At 34.1% G+C, this 23,594-nt stretch overlaps 3 protein-coding genes across 4 annotated transcripts; all 3 read left to right on the top strand.

The window, feature by feature from the left end:
• The first annotated feature begins 2,939 nt into the window (after positions 1-2,939).
• On the top strand, positions 2,940-7,040 carry LOC18608474 (RING/U-box superfamily protein). 2 transcript variants are annotated; one of them, XM_018115799.2, is made up of 2 exons: positions 2,940-4,068; positions 4,296-4,523. In XM_018115799.2, the coding sequence occupies exon 1, from the start codon at positions 3,032-3,034 to the stop codon at positions 4,061-4,063; it is 1,032 nt and encodes a 343-aa protein (XP_017971288.1). In that variant the 5' UTR covers positions 2,940-3,031; the 3' UTR covers positions 4,064-4,068; positions 4,296-4,523. The 2 variants fall into 2 exon arrangements, with proteins under 2 accessions (XP_017971288.1, XP_007043255.1); XM_007043193.3 differs by lacking the exon at positions 4,296-4,523 and adding an exon at positions 6,781-7,040 and having other exon boundaries at positions 2,941-4,068.
• Positions 7,041-8,789: 1,749 nt separating this feature from the next.
• Positions 8,790-11,138, top strand: LOC18608473 (E2F-associated phosphoprotein). The gene is made up of 3 exons (XM_018115820.2): positions 8,790-9,074; positions 9,639-9,804; positions 10,578-11,138. Exons 1-3 carry the CDS (start codon positions 8,975-8,977, stop codon positions 10,828-10,830), a joined length of 519 nt encoding a protein of 172 aa, XP_017971309.1. The 5' UTR covers positions 8,790-8,974; the 3' UTR covers positions 10,831-11,138.
• A 9,477-nt stretch (positions 11,139-20,615) lies between these two features.
• On the top strand, positions 20,616-22,904 carry LOC18608472 (TCP family transcription factor). The gene has a single exon (XM_007043191.3). The coding sequence runs from the start codon at positions 20,962-20,964 to the stop codon at positions 21,745-21,747; it is 786 nt and encodes a 261-aa protein (XP_007043253.2). The 5' UTR covers positions 20,616-20,961; the 3' UTR covers positions 21,748-22,904.
• The last annotated feature ends 690 nt before the right edge of the window (positions 22,905-23,594 follow it).

Genomic DNA, 23,594 nt, shown 5'->3' with positions numbered 1-23,594 from the left:
GATTTTGACCATCTTTCCATCCGAACTGGAAAAAGTGGTAAACATAAAAGTTGTAGCCCTACCTCTTAGCTTTCTAATGGTCTAAAAATCAGGTCAATTGAACTTCTGTAGCGGGAGATATGATAGAAAAACTGGAACATATGTAAATTGATACTGTTTCTCACTGCAGCGAGAATAAACTTCGCTGCAGCGAGAAACATTCTGTCCTGCATGCTATCCTATTCGGTTTTTGATATATTTTTCACCTATTTAACTTCATGGACTGATCATGGGTTGTTGCAACACTATGAGGTTATTAATCAAAGTTTGAAATGAGGGGTTTTTAGTTTGAAATGCATCATGATTTTCAAATTCTTCTTATTGATTGCTTGTTCCCTTTCTTATGTTCACTCACTGAGTTTCGTACTCACGTTTTTAAAATTCATGTTTTCAAATTTGGAGGCAGTTTGGACCTAGATTGAGTTGCACACATATGCTCGTCTTCTTGGTAGGTACTATGGCATCTCAGTAACTGTATCTTCACCCAGAGTCACTCCGCTGATAATCTTGAGTCTATTACTTGTGAACATGAATATGTAATGTAAACTACTAAGAGTCATATTATAAATGAAGTGTGTATATGTTGGATTGATGATGATAGTACTTTGATATAATATAAATATGAATATTCAGTTGTTATAAAATATTATTGGAACATTTACTTTTGAGAGTTACAGCACTTTATTTTAAAGATGATGGATAGGAATGATAATCAAAATTGCATAAAAATGCTTGCTTGGGCTTAGTGGGCTATGCCCCTTTGGGCCCATGCACCGGTCATGGCCCGAGAATTTGGACTGTGACAAAAATATTCTTACCCTAGACTTTTTTGAAATACAAACAAAGTAAAAAAAATAGAAAAATATTCTCTTCAAAATATTTCTAAAATTAATAATTACAACTCATACTAATACTTTTTCTTTTTTTTTCTTTTGTTTCTCCAGGCAATCGTCATCGAAATGAAGAGCACTTGTTCTTTTTCTTTTTTTTTCCTTCTTTCTTACACCCATCACTAGATTCAAATCAATGAACGACAAGCTAGATCTGACCTTGTGAATGTCGATGACTAGGTAGGTCAAATCTTGCCCCTCTATCCTCCCCAAATAGTTCAACGCAAGGTGATATTTTTTTCTTTTTGATCTCATTTTACTTTCCCTTATGTCGAAGAAAAAATCACCTTCCCTTCCCTCCCACTATGACAATTAAGAGTGAGCAAATAGGTGGATTTGGTGGTTTGATCCACCATGCTTAAAGACCAAATAGATCAATTATTTTAAAAAAACTGACCAAAACTGACCAAATATAAAAAAAAAAAAGATCAAACTGACCAAACATAGAATTGATTAATTTGGTCCGGTTTTGGACGAATGGACCAAAATTTTATCACTTTTTTTTTTTTTACAAATTATACTATTAAAACTTATAAACTTCATCCATAATTATATATATGAAATTAATTATATAACTTATATGTTATAATGTTTTATATCAAAGTTTGTATAAATAATAATTAATTATAAACAATATCTTATAAAATCTAAGGTGATAGCTAATAAACTTATTAAGTGTAATCATATAAATAAAGTTTATTATAAGTTATAGTAATGCTTATGTATAAATTAAATACATGTATATATAATATATTACTTTATTATATATATATATAATTAATTATAGAAATTATATGTTAAAATGTTTTATATCAATGTTTGTATAAATAATAACTAATTATAAACAATATGTTATAAAATCTAAAGTGATAACTAATAAAATTATTAAGTGTAATCATATAAATTAAATCTATTATAAGTTATAGTAATGCTTATGTATAAATTAATTATATGTATATATAATATATGACTTTATTATATATATATATATATATGAAATTAATGACATAACTTATATGCTATAATGTTTTATATCAAAATATGTATAAATAATAATTAATTATAAACAATATATTATAAAATCTAAGGTGATAACTAATAAAGTTATTAAATGTAATCATTAAATAAAGTTTATTATAATTTATAGTAATGTTTATATATAAATTAAATATATGTATATATAATATATTTATACAATTATATATATTTATAACATTTTATATTACGAAATATTACTAAAGTATAATAATTATAAAATATTAATGTGTAAGATATTTACTATCATATATTATAATATTAACATATAAGTTATATCATTTAAAATATATAACTTATAATTTCATATTAATACAAATGTATAAATAAATATATATAATTAATATTAAATTACCATGATTATTATTCGTATATGTATATATAATACTCTAATATATTTTAAATATATTATTAATTAAGTTTACTATCAATTCTTCTTAATATATATAAAAATATTATATATATTAATATATATATAACAAGTTTTATTTTTTAGGTGGACTGGTCCAAAAATTTTAAAACTAAGAACCGATCAAAAAATCAATTAGACCAATTAATCCAATGGATTAACCAAACCGAACTATTTTATCTAAATTATATTTAATTTGGGTGAGTAATTTGTCTGAATTGGTTTTGCTCACCCCTAATGACAATTTTATATCCAAAATAGAGTTACATTCTCATCAACTTGACCTACCAAACAGAACAAAGCATTTCTCACTAATTAAATCCCTAAAAAATTTGATCACTTTCTTGATATCAAATGCCACCTTAAAGCTGTCATGATGAAGGTTACCATAATTCTCTAAGTAACAAAAAGATCAATTAAATCTGGCTCAACTAGGGAAGTACAAGATTAAACGCAACTACAAAACTGAAAGCCCTTTAATTATCTTAAAAGAAATTACTTAATTAAAGTCGATAGACCTTCTAGAAGCCTCTAAAAAAATTAAATTGAAAATCTCTCTCCATAAGATATATTTCTTAAAAGAAAAAAAACCAAACGCTCAAATCAAATTTCATTTCTCTGTCCGGTTCTCCCGTTGAAACAATCCCAAACGTTAAACATGTCGTTCGACGGGAACGTCAACTGCGGCGGTAACACCGTCGGCGTAACCAGTAAGCCTTTCTTTTGCTACCAATGCAATCGTACCGTCAACGTAACAATCTCCCCTTCCTCTGACCCTTCTTGTCCCATATGCAACGAGGGGTTCCTCGAAGAATACGAAAACCCTAACCCTAATCAAGGCTCCGCCTTCCAGAGCCCGAATCCAAACCTGAATCCATTCTCCGAGCCCTATTTATCGTTATCGGATCCATTCTCTTCCCTCCTCCCGCTCCTTTTCCCTTCCTCGTCTTCTTCCACAACGACATCTTCATCGTCCCCTGCTTCTATTGACGTTCATAACCCTAGCCTATTCGGGTCTACCCGGTCAGCCCGAGGCGACCCTTTCGCTTTCGATCCATTTGCCTTTATCCAAAATCATCTAAACGATCTCCGTTCAAGCGGCGCCCACATCGAGTTCGTGATCCAGAACAATCCATCCGAGCCGGGCTTTCGGCTTCCGGCTAACATCGGGGATTATTTCATCGGACCAGGCCTCGAGCAACTGATCCAACAGCTGGCCGAAAACGACCCTAACCGGTACGGGACCCCACCGGCATCGAAATCAGCCATTGACTCGCTACCTTCGGTGAAGATAACGAAGAATCACTTGAATTCGGAGTTCAACCAGTGCGCAGTTTGCATGGACGAGTTCGAGGAAGGGACTCAAGCGAAGCAGATGCCCTGTAAGCATCTTTATCATAAAGATTGCATATTGCCGTGGCTGGAATTGCATAATTCATGCCCGGTGTGTCGTCACGAGTTGCCTACGGATGATCCTGATTATGAGAGGAGGGTTCGTGGGGCGCAGGGGACCGGTGGAGGTAATGATGGTGAGGGTAGTGGTGGAGGTGATAGTGGGCAGCGGTCTGCAGGGGATAATAGGACGGTCGAGAGGAGTTTTAGGATATCGCTGCCTTGGCCATTTCGGGCTCGTGGGTCAGGTTCAGGATCAGGTGATAATGCGGAGACCCGGCAAGAAGATTTGGATTGAGAAATGTGAGTATGTTTTAGCCTTGTATAACAATAATATGTATTGTTATTCTTCCCCCCTTTTTCTGGGGCTGTCTTTGTGTTATCCTTCAATTTTTTTTTTTTTTTTTTGAAAATTGGGATTATGGTTCAATTTCTTGTGTATCATGTGTGGTGTTCAATGGTGATCAAATTAGTTTACCAGCTAATATAATAAAGCTGGTCATCTGAGTTTTGGATATTTTTGGTTACAGGCCTTTGGTCCATTGTTGGGCATGGCAAAGTCATGCGGGAATGTGGAGAAGAGAATGAGAATGCCTGCTAGGCATGACTGAATATTGAATTTTCATCCATGTGATGATGCTCTTTTAGACTCTTAGGACCTGGCAGTATTTGGTCAACTAATTACATGTGTAATTTATGTGAATTTGATAGGAAAATATTAGTCAAAGTAATCAATCATATGCATTGTTTTCTTGAAAGTCCCATACCGTGAAATGTTATTCCTGCAAGGATTTTTAGATTATTCCGTTGCATTTATAGTTGATGTGATGGAAACTATGATGCCTCCCAAACCATATCTGTCTTTTCTTTATCAAAATATTGTAAAATGTCACTAATCAAACTCACACAGCTATAGTCAGAATTCGAAATACTTTGTTTTATGCACTCAGTATACATACAACTTGGTCATTATCTATAATAAGAGTATAGTTGCTATAGTTATGAAGGTGGAGATCAAGACTCTTACCATTTTTCTCACTAGGCATAATTAATCCCTATTTTAAGAGTTCGAGGGAAAGGAGGAATTCTGAACTTGCTTGAGCATCAAAAATTTCTTGTCATTCCTTTTTTCATATAACCAAATTGTAGCTTAGCTGTCAATATGTAAATTATAAAGTTACAATAATAAAGGGAGGGACGGGTATGAGTTTTTTAATTTAACTTTTCAAAAATATACGCTGCCTGCATATGGTGGCTAACAATTTTGCAGGTTTAAGTCAAGGGTGCATATCCATTTTGGCACTTCTATTAGTTCTTTATTCTTCTTTATGTGGGATGATGGCCATGTTTGTATTGGAGGGTATTATAAGTGGTTGTTGTCTGAAGTTATTGTTTCACACTTATGTAGTTACTAGTATTATATTTTCTGACAAGTCTTTGTCAACAATGTATTACTTACATTTTATGCTTTTAGTAGGTATATCTTTCAAAGAATCCAACTGATATTAGCTTTGAAAGGGTTGGTGTTCAATATGTTGCAGGGTAGAGGTGGTGGGAACTAATAATATGTAATTGTTGAATACCAAGGTGGAGCTTGCACCTATAGTTGATAATAGATCTTCGAGCTTAATAAAGGTATAAATCACAGGGGCATTGAATGATGGGTAGCTGAAGCAAGATATGTTTTCAGAAAGATTATAGGACCATGTGATTTTCTTCTGGAATTCTGGTAACTGATTGAGGTGCTCCTACCAACTTAAGACTAGAAGTTAGACTATCTTTTTATTTGGGTCATAAGGTAAAGCAAAACATGGAAAAGAAGTCTTGAGAGAAAAGGTTGGTGGCAAGAGTCAGGAATAAAAATTAGACACTTAAGTTCTGTACATACTTTTAGTATGAGAACGAATGACACTAGCATCATATTCAATGGAAGAAACTCCAGGCGAGCTTTAACAGTCTTGTAATGTCCAGGTTGTGTTATGTGTTATTTGATATTTCTTAGTCTTGTTTTCTGAAGAAATTTGTGGTCCTAGTTGATGGGCCTTTAAGCCATTTGTATTTTTCTTTGGACTGTTAATTTTTTTCTTTGGTAATATTTGGCTGTAATGTCATAGACATCTTAGTGGCAAACAGCTTTTGATTTTTCACTTTTAATGCTGCATGTTTCTTTTCTTGCATTACATACTTGCCAATGTTAATCTGAATCATGTTGAAATAGTGATAAATGAATCAATCAGGATTTGAATACAGTATGCTTGGTTGTGTTGACATTTTTTGATAATACATGTTTGCTAGATAAATCTACCTCTCAATGCATGCTTCTTCCCTTAATTGTAACCTTGTAAGGAGGTTGAACCTTGTTAATTTCTTCATACTTTCCACAAAGAGAATTAATTTGTAATTAAAATGTTAGGCTGTGCTGGATCTGGGGACAGGTTTAAATTCAATTTATAACCAACCGAAAAAGGTGTTTATCTCACATTCCAAAATAGATTAAAATTTTGTTATCTGTTTTTCTATGAAGACCGATTGCTGCAATCATTCCATATTACTAGCAACAAAACTGTCTGAAGCTATACTTGTTTTGATCTGTACTGGTCAAAGAACACTGGTATTTAGCAAATTCAGTCTACAAAAAGCAATTTTATTCTGCTAAAAGACGTAATGTTAATCGCCAAGGCCTGCATACTTGATTGCTCGTGAATTATGGCTATGCTGGATGGAAAGGTGGAAAGATAAAAGGGTGGTTTTGATGCTTTAACCATTGGAGTTGGGAAAAAACCACAGATACAGAACTTGTTGGTTTCTTGACTTTGAAGTATATTGTGATGTATTAGAAATTGAAGGTACCTTCTTTTGGTGGCACATATGTTTGCGTGGTGCAGTAGTACTTTCATTCAATTTTTGTGGTGCAGATGTATATACCCTGCTTGCAATGTTGTGGTCAATTTGAATGTACTTTTTCTTGAGTCTTATTTGTAGAATGACATCCTAACTTGGATTTGATTTTGGCAGCTTGAAATGCAGCAAAATATCAGCATTTCATTCATGGGATATGGTGATAGAACAGCCGCTTCAAAGTTGGAAAGCAGAGTTATGTGTAAACATGGAGATTAAGATTAGTGTGGTTAATTTTAAGAAAGTCTTAGTTTTGCTATTTGGTATTATATGTACATCTGAATTTTTTACAGCTCTGTTTGTCTATGACAGCATCATTTACTGTTTCATACATTGTTGTATAGATTCTTTAGTTTTGTCTCAATTCTCTTCTAATATCAGCAATATATTATTATATGAAAATAAACAATAAGGTTGTTTATGGGTCGGGAAACATCATTGAACCACCAGAGAAGTAATGTAGACAGGTAAATGTTTTTATCTTGTTTCTGTGGTGTTGTAGAGCTATCCAGTGTTGGAAGGGTTTCACTAACCTGAGGAAGGTATGTGATTGACATTCAAGGAGTAGACAGTTTCCCAATTGCTGCATTTAGAATGAATTATAGTAATACTAGTCTACTGCTTTTGATTTCGGTATAAGCTCTGATGCTATAATGCAGTTCATTAGGAGAGTTGCTCATTGAAGATTTGTTCCTACTAGTATTTACTTTTCTGCCTCATATATAAGAATGAAGCCAGTTAGGCTAAACTCTAATCCTTTTTTCTGGAAGTGGGAAGGGGGAATCACTTATGGTGTTAGACGATTATTTAGGGGCTGAGTAAAATAAATAAAGAGGAAAAAAATGAATAGAAAATTAAAGACAAATAGAAAAAAGCAAAAGTATCAATCAAATTTAACTTATAAGTATTAACTTGGCTTGATTATCATCATGTATTGTTAAAATGGAAGATCAACTTGACATGATTATGATATATGCAATAATTTACATTCATAATGTTTATATTGTTTGTATCTTAGAGCTTTGAAAACTCAATTATTTGATTGGACTTGCCAATTATCCAAATTAGACTTGCAAAATCTAATTCTTACCTAATACTTTATTTTCCGTCATGCATTCCATGACCCATTGGCCCATTTAATAAATTTAGATAAAATATATTTGTTTTTTTAAGTTTTAATTGAAATTATATAGAAATTTATTAGTTTTCAAAATAGACACTTCGTCTTATAAAAATTATTTTCGTTAGACACTAAGGACCAGTTGTTAGTCAATCATTAATGTTTTCGTCAATTTGATGACGTGATAAGAGCAAAAGATAATTTTATCTTTGATTAATTTTTAAAATTACTATTATATAATTTTATTAATTTTTTATTAATTAAAAGAAAGCTCTCTAGAGACCACCAATTGGTATTTTTTTATTTTTTTGAAAATATAACAATAATTTTTAAAATTAATAAAAATATATATTTTAATTTTTTTTTAATCTCTGTTAATGGTGTTTGTATTTTTGGGACAAAGTGTCCATTTCAAAAATTAATAAACCTACTTAGAATTACAATTAAAACTTAAGAGATTGAGATTTTTTTTTATATATAAAATATCTTCACCTCTTAAATTTTGATTTAAATTATACGGAAATTTATTAATTTTTAAAATAAAAACTTCATCTCAAAAAAATATTTTTCATAAGTCACCTAGGTCCAGTGGTTAGGGTTTTCGTCAATTTGATAACGTGACAAAGATAAAAGATGATTGTATACTTAATTAATTTTTAAAATTACTATTATATAATTTTATTGATTTTTTATTAATTCAAATAAAAAGAACTCCCCATATGGGGAGCCCGATTTGGGGCTCCCCTCCCTTGAGGAGGCACCCCTATTCTTTAAAAGAATATAATAATATTTTTTAAAATTAATAAAAAAAGAATATTTTATTTTTTTATAATATTTGGTGTTTGTAATTTTGAAATAAAGTGTCCATTTAAAAAATAAATAGATCCATTTGAAATTTGGATTAAAATTTAAAAAATGTGATATTTTATTTTTTGTGTTATTATTATTGAGAAAAAGGAGATTCGACTCTTAGATTGTTGAGTATGAATAAATAAGATGTTGAAGTTGAACATGATTTGTAACCTTCATTCAAACGGTAGAAGTTTTAGAGCTCAGTGCTCACCGTGTCCTAGAAACAAATCCAAGGCAATTAGAATAGTATAGAAGAAGGCCAAATCTAACCCTTGGGCCCTGGCAGTTGGCATCCTTCTTAGGCGCTGTGAACTGTGAAGAAAACCCAAGGGACGAACCATGGAAGGAACGAAAGCCAATAAGCAAGTAGAAGTAGTGCAGGTGGAAGAAGACACCAAAACAGAAAAAATGGATTCCCCGACCAATTCCCAGCAAACCAGTAATTTTTTTCTTATTCCCTTTACTGTCTTTAATCGTATTACTTATTTATATATATATATATATATATTCTTGATTTTTGTTTACTAGTTTCCAAAGAAGAAATTGATCTTCCTTATTGAATTTTTATCTGGGTTATCATTTATCAGCTAATAATTTAATCCCTTTTAACAAAATTAATAACTGGTTGTGAAAGACAATATTTCCTGTCAGCACCATTTTTTTTCTTTTTTGTTTACCTCTAAATTTCATGTCTGGTCTTCCGAAGTAATTAAAACCTAAAAAGTTCCAAAGTATGGTCAGCATGCTGTCTTTCTTTTTTTTTTTTGTTTAATTCATTGTCTGCTCAGCTCACCGTCTTATTTGGCTGTGTGAGAATTGACAATAGCACGAACCAGCTAATCTTTTGAGCTTTGTTTTCCAGAAAAGAAGAAATAAATTTTCTTTTACAAAATACATGATGAATTTGGGTGGTTTTGAAACTGTCTTTCATTTGCATATTCAAGTCTTGTGTCCTCTTATATAATCTGATGGGAATTGTGGGTCATGCTGTGTGCATTTTCAGTTTCTGACGATGATGAAATAGACTATTCCATCAAACCAGAATTCTATGACCCAGACCTTGATGATAAAGATGAATTATGGGTTCAGAATAAAAGGAAAGGCCGTATTTCTGATGCTGTGCTTAGCTGTCCTGCTTGTTTTACCACCCTCTGCCTTGAGTGTCAGAGGTATGTGCATTGGATCTATCCATCATTGCAATTTGTAGGTTGAAGGAAAATCAGGCATGAGACTAGACCAAACATTAGTCTTTTAATGTTATGTGTAGGTAAGTCATGCATGTTCCCCTTCGAGTCAATTTGATATGTTTCAATGTTTCATCTGTGTAAGTTTTCTGAATCAGACATTTCATTTAAACAGTTGTGAATAAAATTCTTGCGAAATGAATGTACTTTTTACGAAGATGTCAAGTTAGGTTGAGATTTGGCATGCGTGTCCTGATGGTGTTCTGTTAAGTTACCACATATTATTTATAAATAAGATATGCATAGAAAAAGCACTAAAACTAACTTTTGGGTAACAACTTATGGGAATTAAGACATGAGTTCAAGTCCATTCTTCTTTGCATATAGTTGTGATTCTTTTTTCAAACAGAAGGAAAGCAAATACATTCCATGTCATACACTGGAGATGCATGTTCCAGCATGAAAGTGCAACGCCATTTTCTCTGCTAGTACTTGTGATTAATAATTTAAATATGCCTCTTTGAAAGAAAACCAGTTTTCTGTATTTAAGAGGTACTGCTTTTTTGACTTTGTCTTGGTAAGTAAGAAACTTTTTGCACTTTTAAGTATAGAGTAGTTTTGTTGATATAAGAATTAAATGTCAAATGAACTGGGATGCACAGACTCTATTGTTTCTTGTGGCATTATTGAGCAGTTTGTGCTGGGATCAAGATGTGCGTTTGTGCTTGACATAACTATGCTTAACTGGGGTCTTGCAGGCATGAAAAATATGTGACCCAATACAGGGCAATTTTTGTTGTTAACTGCAAGATTGAAAATGACCAAGTCAGACAAGAAAAGGTAAAACCAAAAAAAGGCAAGAGAAGAAGAGAATGTAGTGAGAATGAAGCAGTTGATGCTGGTGGAGAAACATTCAAGCCAGTCTGCTGTTCTGTCTGCTCAACAGAGGTTGGTGTAATTGATGAAGATGAGGTTTATCACTTTTTCAATGTTCTTCCAAGCGAGTGTTGACCTGCCCATTCTTTGTTGCTGAGACTACCGAATAGTTCACAGATAGTTCAATTTTAGTGCTAGACTAGGAGATATGACCTGAAACTCACTGTACTAACATTATTTTGCCTGCTTCCTTTCTCTCTCGGTCCATGCAAGGAAGATGAAGAGAATTGTTTTGGGTTATGAATGGTGAAACGTAATGCTGTTTCAATTGGACATGGGAAGCTCTCTCTCTCTCTCTCTCTCTCTCTCTCTCTCAGTCCAAAACATTGACGAGTATGCTTCTTAATATTTGAATACCAAGTTATTTGTATGTGAAACTTAAATCACTTTGTCCCCGGCCGAATACTAACATAGTAGAGTTGCTTTCCAGATCGAGCCCATGTCGGGTTGGGGCTGCTACCCTACGGCCTAGCAAAATCTTGAAAATGAGCCCATCTTATATTTGGGTGTTTACTAGTGTTTCAGAAGGGAGATGGGAAGAATCACCGGAGTTCCCACGTTAGCGAATATTGAGTGTTCCAAGGATAATTACAATGATTTGTCTGTTTCTTTAGGGGGTAGCCATAATCCAGTAGAACCCCTTGCATTTCTCTCCCTACAGTGAGGCAGAATTACCTGATTTATGTCATCAGGCCACTGACCAGGTAGCCCTATAGCCTAGGGTTCAAATCCTGGTGTCTGTACTAGGAGGTTTTTGACCCTATTGATACCAGCACCCAAGTAAAGAAAAAATCCTCTCAAATCCCAATTTAGAGTATCAAGGGATTCAGCGTTACTTTTACCCAATCTATAAAAAAAAAAACAATTTTCTTTTTCCGCAGAGCACAGTCTGGGCAAATGATTAGGGCATAGTTGTATACAAGTGATGTGTCATCCTGCCATTGGTGTTTTACATAAGCATATCCAATTGCATCAAGTATTTTGAAATTTGTTGAAGGAGAAAAAGTTGATGAGAGAATTGATATACCCTGCCAATGGCAAAGTCCTTTTCATTAATGGCTCCAAAAACAGGTGAGATGGGCTCCAGCTGTTTGACATGTTGATGATTTTGTGGCTGCTACTATGTCTCCTATTCCATCACCAACTTATTATATTTCCATATCGCCCATTTACACTTGTTTCTTTTTTGGCAGAGTAATGATAGAATCACCCATGTGGGCCTGTTTTTATATCAGCTTCTGCACTTTTCGACACACAGTTTGGAGCAAAATCACTGTTTCACCCTTCCTAGAAAAAAATTGCTTCGCTTAGCTCTCTTTCCCTTATTTAGCTCATTTCAGGGTCTTTCCTTAGAGTTCCCATTTATTGCTTTTGTTTCTTTAGTAAGTTCTAAGTAACGAAAAGAAAGGGAATCTAAGTCATTTATTTTTAAATGCTTATATAAACAGCTGGTACTACACAACAAGGCACTCTCACTGTCAATTTCATTCGGATTTTGGTCCCAATTTGAGTTTTATAACATACAAGTTTATATTTGTTTAAATCAACTACTCTTTTTTTCTTTTTTGAAAACAAAGTAAGACTTCATTGCTAAGAAAACATGGAGCTTGTGAATTTGCTCAATTTAGAGTCTAACCAATAACCTTGTGCTTCATTTTTATGGGAAAACATTTCTTAATTTGTGATTTATGAATGATAAATAAAATGTAAGGTCCAACAATGAGGAAAAGGCAAAATCCTCTTTATCATAAGAGAACAAGCATGAGCAGCCCCTAATTAAAATAACTATAAAGAGAAGAAATAATAAGGAATCTAATCATAAAAAGAGTCTCTCACCTCAGATGTATATTCCATGAAAACAGTCAATGCCATAGTAGACAAGTGTACAACTTTTCAAGACAATGCTGCCAAAAGGGGCTTCTCTCTTCAGCTAACATCAAATAAACTAATCAGAAAAGCTTAAGCTCTGGGATTTGAAAATATAAAAGGCTCAACTTTTCCACTTGGCAAAATTTCATGCTTTTCTCTTTTTAATCTTTCATATAGAATGAGAGCTTTGATTGATGTCAATGATGTTGTGCTCAATGTACGGTAAATTCTAGGAGGTGATATTCTGTTCAGTTTTCTCTCAAGAGCTTTTGCTACTGTATTTCAAGATCAGGGATCACAATTTGAGTTTGTTGGTAACGCAACAAATGAATGTAAACCTGGTGTTAAACGTGCTTTTGATTGCACGGGCAGCCTTTTTATTAGGATAATTGCACTTTATTAGGAGGACCACACTTTCCCTGACAAAAGTACTGCAAGTTTTGGAGAGAGTTTTTGAGCCATGTACTACAATAAATCTGCACCTTTCCTGGATAATTTAGGCGTAAAAAGAAAAAGAAAAAGTTGTTTTTAAGTTTCTTTTGATCTTTCCAATGAATCATCTCCTCAGTGTGTGTATATACATATTATATTTGCAGCTATTTTGGTTCACCTGGGTTCTCAAAAACTAGTGGTGAAAATTTGACTCTGGCCATGGCCCTTCATCTAGATTCCAAGCTGTTTGCTTCCTATGTGTTGTTTTTTGTATGTTCCTTCGCTTTTGTCTTTTAGCCTGCAACACTCTATTCGTGCTTAACAAACAGAGCAAAACCACATAAAAGTAAAGAAAGAATAACCATTTCGACAAAAAGAAAACCATATCAACCGAGGAACATGGCAGGGATACCATGAACCGTTGTGCAAGGATAGAATTATACATTTAATTAAGGTTTTGGGCTCTTAATGGGACTAAAATAATTGGAATTGCCACTGTATAATAATAAGATCATGATCAACTAGTATAATGGGCTCACTATGGAATGTTCCATGATTAACATTTAAAGAAATAGATGTAATCAATTTGTGATAAAAGTACAGCAAATCTTTGGCACGATTGTCCATTGCCATTTGGGCTAATTATCACTATTATTATATACTGTAGTGGTTAGGGGGAAAAATATATAAGCCATATATTAATCCAAATAATTGAAGATTAATTAATGAAAGCAATACCTTAAACGCGTAATTAGGATAGGGAATATATGCCCCTCGTGTGCTAATTAAATTTTATTATATATTAGTTTTGCCGTCAAAAACGCGTTATACGGATCTCAAAAGATCTACTCATTGAAAAAAAAATTTTGGGTGTAAGAGTCAAAAAAAGGAATAAAAAAGTATTTTACCTCCGCCAACATTTACTGATAATTGGTATTTAATCAATCAGGAAATGATATCATTTACGCCGATAAGTAATGGGTGGAGCTTCCTAGCTAAAGTTTTTATGATTAGTTAATTGAAAAAGGTCATGACCTTAGCTTAACTAACTATTTTTTTTTTTTCCATGTGCCGCCCACATCAGGCCCATGTAACTTGACGAGGTAATCTAAAGAGTGTTTGCTGCTAAAATGGTGTGCTTAAATTCTACTCAGGAAAAATGGGTCCCCAATTTTGACTCCCAACCATTAGTTTTTATTGGATTAAACGGAAGAAACCCAATCTTAGCATTTCTTTTTTTTTGGTTTAGGTTTTGGGGGGTTGTGGGTGGGGGAGGTCAAAGAGCAAGTGTGCCTGTGTCTGTTCATGTGAGTGGATCTTCATAGGCCCCAACTATGACCAATTTGAAACAAAATTTATGAGTATTACAATATCCATGCCATAAAATAGGAAGCTGTAGGCAGTAGGTGAGAAGCATGCAAGGGATCCCAGATGTTAAGCATGTCACAATCATTGCATGGAAGAGGTTGTATTCTATGTAAACTTAATTAAGTCTAGGGACGTAACTCCATTCCCGGACAACCAAGTAAAAATGATGTCCAAGTCATATGCTTAAAGACACAAAGCACGGCATTTTGTCTTTTAATTGAACAGTTTAGGAAAATGGTTTAGGAAGAGGTCGAATTTCGGTGTCATTTTTACATGCAGTTGGTTTTAGAACGTTGTACGATGAGAAAGGGTAGGATTGAGTTGACCACCCTTTTGCCATCTTAAAAGCTTTGTCAGCTACCTATCAGGTAATTTGGTAGGTAGGGATGTTCTTTTTCCTTCCCGAAGCTTAGTCCCCATTCAACCAACACCCATGCTGTAGGTTCTGCCGTGTAATATATGAGTAATAAAGTGCTGTCCAGGGCAGTACTGTTCCTTTTCCGACTCACGATTACTGATATTAGTCAAGGAGTAATTATTTCTTTCATGGCTTCAGCATATCATTACTTCATCAAATTTGAGAAAGCCAAACAAAATTTTCTTCTTTCGGACGGATTTCGTTTGGATTCTTCGGAGCAATTGCCCATAAAAAATCAAAGAGGAAAAATGTTTTTTTTTAAAAAAAAATAAAAAATAAAAAAGACAAATAATGGAACATGTGACGAAAAGACAATATGGTCCTTAGTAGACAAGTGATCCAGTGATTCAGTGTCAGTGTGTGTGTATTGGCAACCTGAAACATGCCCTACAATAATAAAATGCAAGTGGCTACCTTATCCGTTGGATACGTAAATTCTACAACTCGGAGGGCCTCAACCGACGGCAAGACATACTCCCACAAATCATTGTCGCTAAAAACAGGGGCCTCATTGTTGTTAAACTTGGGAAAAGTGGCAAATTACGTAAATAAACAGCTGGCTAGATGTCAATTTGCAACGACTGACTAACTTACTGACTCACTTCATTAAAGCCATTTACCTGTTCACGCGCCTTCACACCCCCATGCACATCACGCTTCCGCGCGCATCACGTTGCTCCAATATATATATATATATATATAATTCTTTCGATTCCTGGACGAATGGCATTACGCCACTTTTTGGTTTTTGGATTTGTTCGTTAATCCCGGAAAATCATTGACTGCGCCCCGTTTGGATTACAGAATTACAGCGGTTAACCCCTAACCGTCAATTGTTTGCAAAGCCAAAAACAAAATGTCGTTAAAAGATTGATGACGGCATTACGATTTAAATTTGAAAAGCCTAAAAATTCCCTTCAATTATTATCACCGGTTTCAGTTGGGCATTAGGTGTTAGTTGCAATGAATCCACTTATTGCCCCCACCCTCTCACCTTTTCTTTTCTCTTCTTAAAACTGTTTTTAATACCATCAACTTATAACTATAATTTTTTAATAATTAAGAATCAAACTTGTCTTTTTTCTTTCTTTATTAAAGAAAATTTTTTGGAGATGGTTTTAATGTTATGACTTATACTTTCAATTTAAAAAATATACCTATTAGGTGAAAAAAAATTTTATTTAAAAATTCAAGATATATTGCATCTCTTATAAATGTGAGATATGTGTTACTCTCATCCATCCAATTATACAACGTTCTCGTTGTTTGACTTTTTCACTCATAGAAGAAAAAAACTTATCTTGATCCGAGTCTTCCTCGACTCTAATATTTTTCATGAGATTCATATTAATGAAAAATTAAATAAATTCTGATATCACTTGTCATAGATTTAAACTTCCAACATACAAGGCATGCCTATTAAGTGATGTTCCTTTATAGTTCCCAAATATATATATCTTACAAGTTCTTCTACGCTTTGAGCATCTCTTAGTCGCCTTTGAAATAGTTTTAAGAAGAATATTTGTTCGGCCATTAACGATGGTCACTTGACACATTTTTGAACTGATATTTGGATGGGAGAACACGCCCTCTTATAGATGTTGCTTAATCGATAAATGTGGACATTCTTGTTCAAAAAAACCTTGGGTGTGTGGGTATCTCTCCAAACTGAAGAGAAAAAGTTCTCATTAGTTGGTCCACTGCTCCGTCAGGGTGGATTTCTTTTGAATTCAAACGATTTCTATCATTGATTTATAGAACCTACGATAGTAGGTGACGTTCTTTGAAACTTTGCAAGTAAATGGCAAGGTCGATTTGCATTTTGCCTTGGGAAATGCGTGGCGTATATATCAGGGATTCTGTCTTGCATGGGACCTAGGACATCACAAGATTGATCTTCAAACTGACAGAAAACTTGCTGGGTATGCCATTACTTCTGCTCTTGTTCATCAATGTTTCAACTTGGACTTGATTCAAGCTACTCAGGGTCTCCTTCATTGTGAATGGGAAGTTGTTATTCGTCATGTCTTTCAAGAGGGCAATGCCTTGGTAGATTTTATGGCTAATAAAGGTTTTTCTTTGGGTGAGGAATTTATTAGTTTTGGTTCTCCTCCTATTGGAGCTTAGGACCTATTGATGAATGATGTTATAGGAGTGCGCTTCCCAATAATGATTAGACTGTATCCTTTTTTGTTTTGTTCCTATAAAAGAAAGACCATTATTTATAAACCAAGATCTCTTTTATTTTTTTACTGATTTAGGATTTCTGACACTAACTCCTATATATAAATTAGAGATTTTATTCTCTTGTCTGTATTAAAGACTTTATTACTAACATAAACCTAATGTCTTTTTTTTAAAAAATAAAAATAAACCTAATGTCTTATTAACATATGATCACACAATTTTATTGATATAATTAATTTTTTTTAAAAAAGATAACCTTAAAACACACTCTTTAAATCATTTAATACATATTCTTATTATATTGAGTCAAGTACCTAATTATAAATTTTAACACTTCTAAATTGTAAATGTTAATTTCATAAAAAAAATTAAATATCTTTAATGTGATTTTTATGACACATATTATAAGTAACTTCTTACACCAAAACAAATGGTGTAGGCCTTAAATATTTTCGCATATTCATACAGATTCAAATCCTCCTATATGATATTATATTAAGTATATGATAATTATAAATACAAATAAACTCAAGTGTAACAAAAATTGCTTTGTTTTTATGTAAAAATAATTCATTACAAATGTTCTTTACAGATTTTTCGGAGGCATTTGGTATGGTGTAAGTTCTCTACACTCTCTGCAATTTAAATGATTGTAAAGTTTTTACAATGTTTGGTTTGCAATTTCGACATGGAAAAGTTTTCCCCATTATAAAGTCATTGCAAAATAGTTGAGAGATTGTCATTGCAAATTGTCCTCACCTCTGCTGTAGACCCTTTCTTTTGTTTTTTTTTCTTTTCTTTTTCTTATTCTTTCTTGCCGCTGGAAAGCCTAGTTACTTACTTACACATTTCGGTAGTATTTTATCATTGAAATATTACAAATTACAAATTCAGTACACAAAATAAATTTTTTGCCCATCAAATGATAAAAATGTCTAAGTTTAGAGTGGGAGATAAACATGGGCCTAGTATCTGAACCTCATAAATCACATTCAAATCGTGAAATTTTGTCCCGTGGACTCCATGCCACCTCCTTCATCTATCTTTTTCTCTCCCTTTTCCCTATTTTCTCCAAAGGGTCTGATAGTAAAAATTGGGTTTCCTTTTTTAGTTCTTTGTTTGCGGTACTCTTTTAATTCCTAGCTATCTTTTTTTATTTTTTCTCTCTTTTGGTTAGGCTTGAGAAGGCACATCAAGAGAAAACTTGAACTGGGTTTTGACTATGGACCATGAATATGTGCTTTCCATCCTGTGGAATCAGAAAGCATATTTAGTTATTCACATATTTTAATGAATATTTATTTATTAAAAATATAATATTTAATAGTTTTATATATTTAGATATTATATCATTTTGTCATTTTATTATTTATTATTTTAAAAGGATAAAGTTGAAAAGTTAAAAATTTGCATTAAATAAAAAATAAGTTTATTCAACTTTATATTTCATACACAAAGATAATTTTGTAAATTTACACTACATTGCTAGTAGAGTGTTTTCAAAGTAAACATTACAATATAATCCTTACAATGTAATCATCCCAACAATTACATTCCTTACAACCATCACTTTTCAATATTATATTAAATGCTATAAAGTTATCTCTCCAACAATTATATAACCAGCAATCACATTCCTAACAAAATAACAAACATGACCTTAAAGTTTGATAGTATTGTATAAATTTTTAACCATCAAAATTACAAATGTATTCTTTATATATTAACTAAATAGTCATTCATTAAAGAATCTCCTTTTAAAATTAATAATATTTTTTCAAAATATTTTTCTACGTACACCAAATTATTTTACCAATATTCAAAATTTCAGATTATAAATAAAGACGCTATCATAATCATAAGCTATCAAAGTCTAAAGAAAGTAATTACTTGAATATTTCGAGTTTTGAAAGAAAAAAGTGGCACCACCCTTTGCTTCTTGACATTTCTTTCATAAAATTATTTATATCTGTCATTTTTCTTTACTGGTTCTTCATTTTCTTTTGTTGTGCTTTACAACTTTTTAGGGGGAAAAAATTAGGGGTGAGATAAAAGATAATTTTATGACTTATAAATATATTTTATTTTTGGTTGTTTTGTAATTCTTGAGAGTTATATTGGATCTCATATCAATTAACAAATTAATTATAAAATCTGTATTTTATTTTTATTTACATATTATACAAACTATTAATTTGAAAAGTAAATAACTTTTTTTTTATAATAATTATATTTTAAATATTTGTAATGACATAATATAAATATTTTAATTTTTTATGAATCCCAATAAGAGCTGAAAGTTTGTAAGTATTTTTGTAACATAATCAAAGAGATGTTAGGATGTCAATAAGGGCAAGTGCCTTACTACCTCATCCTAAATTTGTCCCTAATGATATGAGATTTTTATCATTCCTTTTATGCAGCGTGACATTAAATGTAAGTCTAGATATTTTTCTTTTGATCTTAAATTTAATAATTTGGACCTAAATGATGAGCGTCGCATTGGCCAATTATGATTAAGTTGAAGAGCGATTCTTTGAAATATATGTCTAGAATCTCTTAAAAAAGTTTAGAATTTTCTTTTTCATAAAGTCTTGTCTTTCTGTTATTTCCAAATTGAATATTCCCCTTTCTTTATTTTTTTTTTATCTAAAGATGTTTCAATGTTATTTTACCATTCATTCATACATTCATTCATACATACATACATATATATATATATATATATATATTCACTTTCTTAGGTTTTTTTGGATATTAAAATCTATTAAATTAAAAGGGTAATGAATTTAACGTAGGCTGTAGGATAATAATGATTTGCGTGGATGATTATAGTAGCGGTATAGTTAGGAGAGGAGGATAATGTTGCTGTTTGTCATAACAAATCCATCATCCAATGAAAATAGCATTTGCATCAAATCAATATTTTGGTTGTCTTAAAGTACATCCACAGCCACAACCACAACCAACTTATGATTGCTGTTTCCTGCAAAGCCACGAGAGGGAAGACAACACATACACACTAAATAGGTTTAACACTGAATCCCCAATCCCAATTCTCCCAATACATCCAACAGATTTATCAACAAAGATATACATAGTATGGTTGGAAAGACAGCAAGACTTCGCTTGCTTTATCTTTGACAAGGATAGTCATACGACCTGAGTAGAAATATTGCACCCAAAATTCAAAAAAAAAAGAAGAAAATAAAATAGTACTATTAAGTAAACATTTAATTAGTTCAACTGTGAGTAATTGTTTGTATTATTGCGAAAGGGCGATATTGAAACTTTGTGTTAGAATCAAATCAAGTACGAAAAAAAAAAAAAAGAGGAAAAACTTTGGGTTAGAATCAATCACCAAACAGACCCCATGAAATCTAGGGGGACGATTGTAATCACCTTAATCAATGACGTGGCTAAAGATAAATGGATAATCAACTTACTGCACGTAGCTGGAACCTTCAATTCAAAAGTACGGAAAAGAAAGCGGGCCCCTCTTCCCTGACTACCCCCACTTAAATTCCTCTTGGGGATGGATGGGAGGCGCGTGGGGATGGAAACACAGAAAATGGGAAAGAAAGGAGGAGCTCAAAAGCGGGGGCGTGAGCTGTGGGGGATGTGTACCGTGGGACCCACCACCCATGTGCCCTCCCTCCTGTCTCCACCAGCTCCTGCCGCTCAATGATTAGCACTCTGCTCCCTCCCAAACCTCTCCTTTCACTCTCTCTCTCTCCCCTCTGTGTAAAAATTCTATTTCTTCCTCTTTCACAATTCTTCATTTTTTTTCCCTTCTGTCTTTTAATCTCCAATAACCCGAAACAGCAGAGACAATCTTTTTTGGGTTTGAAGCGCCAAAAAAGAAAAGCTAACGAAAGGGAAGGTAGGTTTCAGTAAGAGTGTTGTTTTGGTATTTTTATTTTCCCTAACCCATGTCAAATTCAGAGGGTGGTGCTACAAACGGAGCCATAATGGACCCTCAGAGACAACAAGCGCCAGGAAACGGTTCCCTCGTCGTCAAAAAACCTCCTTCCAAAGATCGTCACAGCAAAGTCGATGGTCGTGGCCGAAGAATCAGGATGCCTATCATTTGTGCGGCTCGTGTTTTCCAGTTGACTCGGGAGTTGGGTCACAAATCCGATGGTCAGACTATTGAATGGCTGTTACGCCAAGCTGAGCCTTCCATCATAGCCGCCACCGGGACGGGGACAACTCCCGCTAGCTTCTCGACCGTGTCTGTCTCCGTCCGCAGCGGAGCTAATTCAACTTCTTTATCGTCGACGACTTCGTCTTCTTCTTTGGATCATAAGCCTCTGCTGGGTCCCACCCCTTTTATACTAGGGAAACGCGTAAGGGCCGACGATGATAACGCCGGAAAGGACGATTCCGGAGTGGTCTCGTTGGGACCAGGCGTGGGGTCCATTGTGGGACCCGCGGGTACGGGTGGGTTCTGGGCTGTTCCTGCAAGGCCCGACTTTGGTCAAGTATGGAGCTTCGCGCCTCCGCCTCCACCGGAGATGGTGGTACAGACGGCTGCTGCTGCGGCAGCGGCGGCTCAGCAACCAGCTGCCGCTGCGTTGTTCGTTCAGCAACAGCAAGCGATGGGAGAAGCGTCGGCGGCGAGGGTTGGGAATTATCTTCCTGGCCACCTGAATTTGTTAGCTTCGTTGTCGGGTGCTCCGGGGGGTTCGGGTCGGAGAGACGAGGATCCGCGTTGAATTTGGGTGGACCGTTTTACTCTTGTTATTGTTGGGAGTATATATATTTATATGAATATATAGATTCTATAAATATTTGTGTATGGTTGTTGTTTTTGTGTGTGTGGATGTGGAAGATGATTTTTAGTTGGAATTTTAGGGTTAGGGAAGTAGGGTTTTGAGGGGGGACAATTGGGGAGTTTGGAGTACGGATGATGAATGGATTCAAATTAGGGTTTTTTTTTTTTTTCTGTAGCACTTTTATTTCATGATTAATTAGGGTTTTACAGCGTTCACAATTATTTAGGATTCTGAGGGTTTATGTTGGAGGAGGAGAGGGGAGTCAAGAATTAGGGCTTTGGTGACTGAGATTTTGCGACTGGCCGCATGCTGCATTTGGGGATTTCCAGAATTGGGGATTTCTTTTGTGATTAGTCAAGTTTGCTTAATGATTTTTTTTGAGAAAATGGAATGCTAGTGCTCTCTGATTTTGTGCAAGGAGTTGCTGATTTCTTTCTGATTTGAAGAAACCGTGGAGGTTCATTTCCCATGTTGAAAAAGGTTGTAAACCTGGATTTGAAGAATTCATTGCTTTTTTGCATTGGCGAGTTCGTCCATAGGTCATGATATAGCAATGGTGAACGTGCAAAGTGGGTTGAATCTTGGTTGTGGATTGTGATCGATTTACAGATAATTGGGTTTGAAAATTGGGGTGACCAGGATGCTGAAAGCCGGGGAATTTGCTCTGGATAATACTATGCTTGGCTTGATGCTGTGGATGTATGGTCTCCCTAAATATGTTGGAATTCCCTTTATTGCTAATGGTGTTTGAGAATCGTTAGTTTCTTTGCTGCTACCTGTAAAGCCTAGCAGAGCAGGAAAACTTGTACTGGTTCTTAAATGCGTAGCTCATGATATGCCATGGACGTGGGTTGATCTGGCCCTCTTTCTTCTGCTTTCAGTGTCTATGTTCATCACATGATCTCAAAGGAGACTGCTGTGTGAAAGATAAAGGCTCTGGTTCCTTTTCTGTAAGGCCTCTGTTTTGGAAAAATTTAGCTGTATTCTTAGCCATTTCTTTAGATTTATCAGCGTGCAAATAATGTGTCCTTCATGTATTTAAGTGGATTGTTTTGGGTGCCTGTTGTGTGAATAAAAGACCCATCTGTTTTTCTCAATTTTACTTTCTGTTGCCCAATCTTTCCTTTGTGTGCCACCATTACCATCATTCTCTATGTAATAATGCATTTAGTTCTGCTACTAACTATTTCCATTTCTGCTATGCAATGTTTGAGTTGTGTTTGATTTATATGTTCTTCCATAACTTGCTCTCACTCTTGTTTGTTCAATGGTGAATGTCCTATCTGCTGATTTGCTAGTTTGGGTCAGAGGTATAATAATTGGCATGACAACTTTTATGCCAGTCTTTTCTTGCTGGCTGTAACTAACAAAAATTATTGCTAGAAGTTTGATCACTGTGTAATATCTACAGGGTGTCGAAACTTCATCAATGCAATCATTACAAATTTTGGAACATTATTAGAAACTAGAATTGGTTTATTTGATTCTGATGATAGAAAGGATACAACTTTAAAACTAGCTATGATTCTAGATTTTGTCCTTGGGAACTATTTGGCACTAACTAGTACATTATATTTCTTGTGTGACTTGGATTTTAATGACTTTGCCGCGCCATATATTGCTGCTTGGTGCAACATAACTGAATTTCTGAGAATTACGAACCTTCATTGCATATGCTTGAATAATAATTTCATGATTCCTCTTCTTTCTGGTGCCTTGAGGGGCGGTAACAAACACATACAGCAGGAAAGAAATTCCTTGTGGGTAAATGTTTGGGTAATTGTACA

Source organism: Theobroma cacao, chromosome 2 (assembly GCF_053813885.1).
Source record: "Theobroma cacao isolate CCN51 chromosome 2, ASM5381388v1, whole genome shotgun sequence".
Lineage (NCBI taxonomy): Eukaryota > Viridiplantae > Streptophyta > Magnoliopsida > Malvales > Malvaceae > Theobroma > Theobroma cacao.
This window is presented reverse-complemented; position numbering and strand designations above follow the sequence as displayed.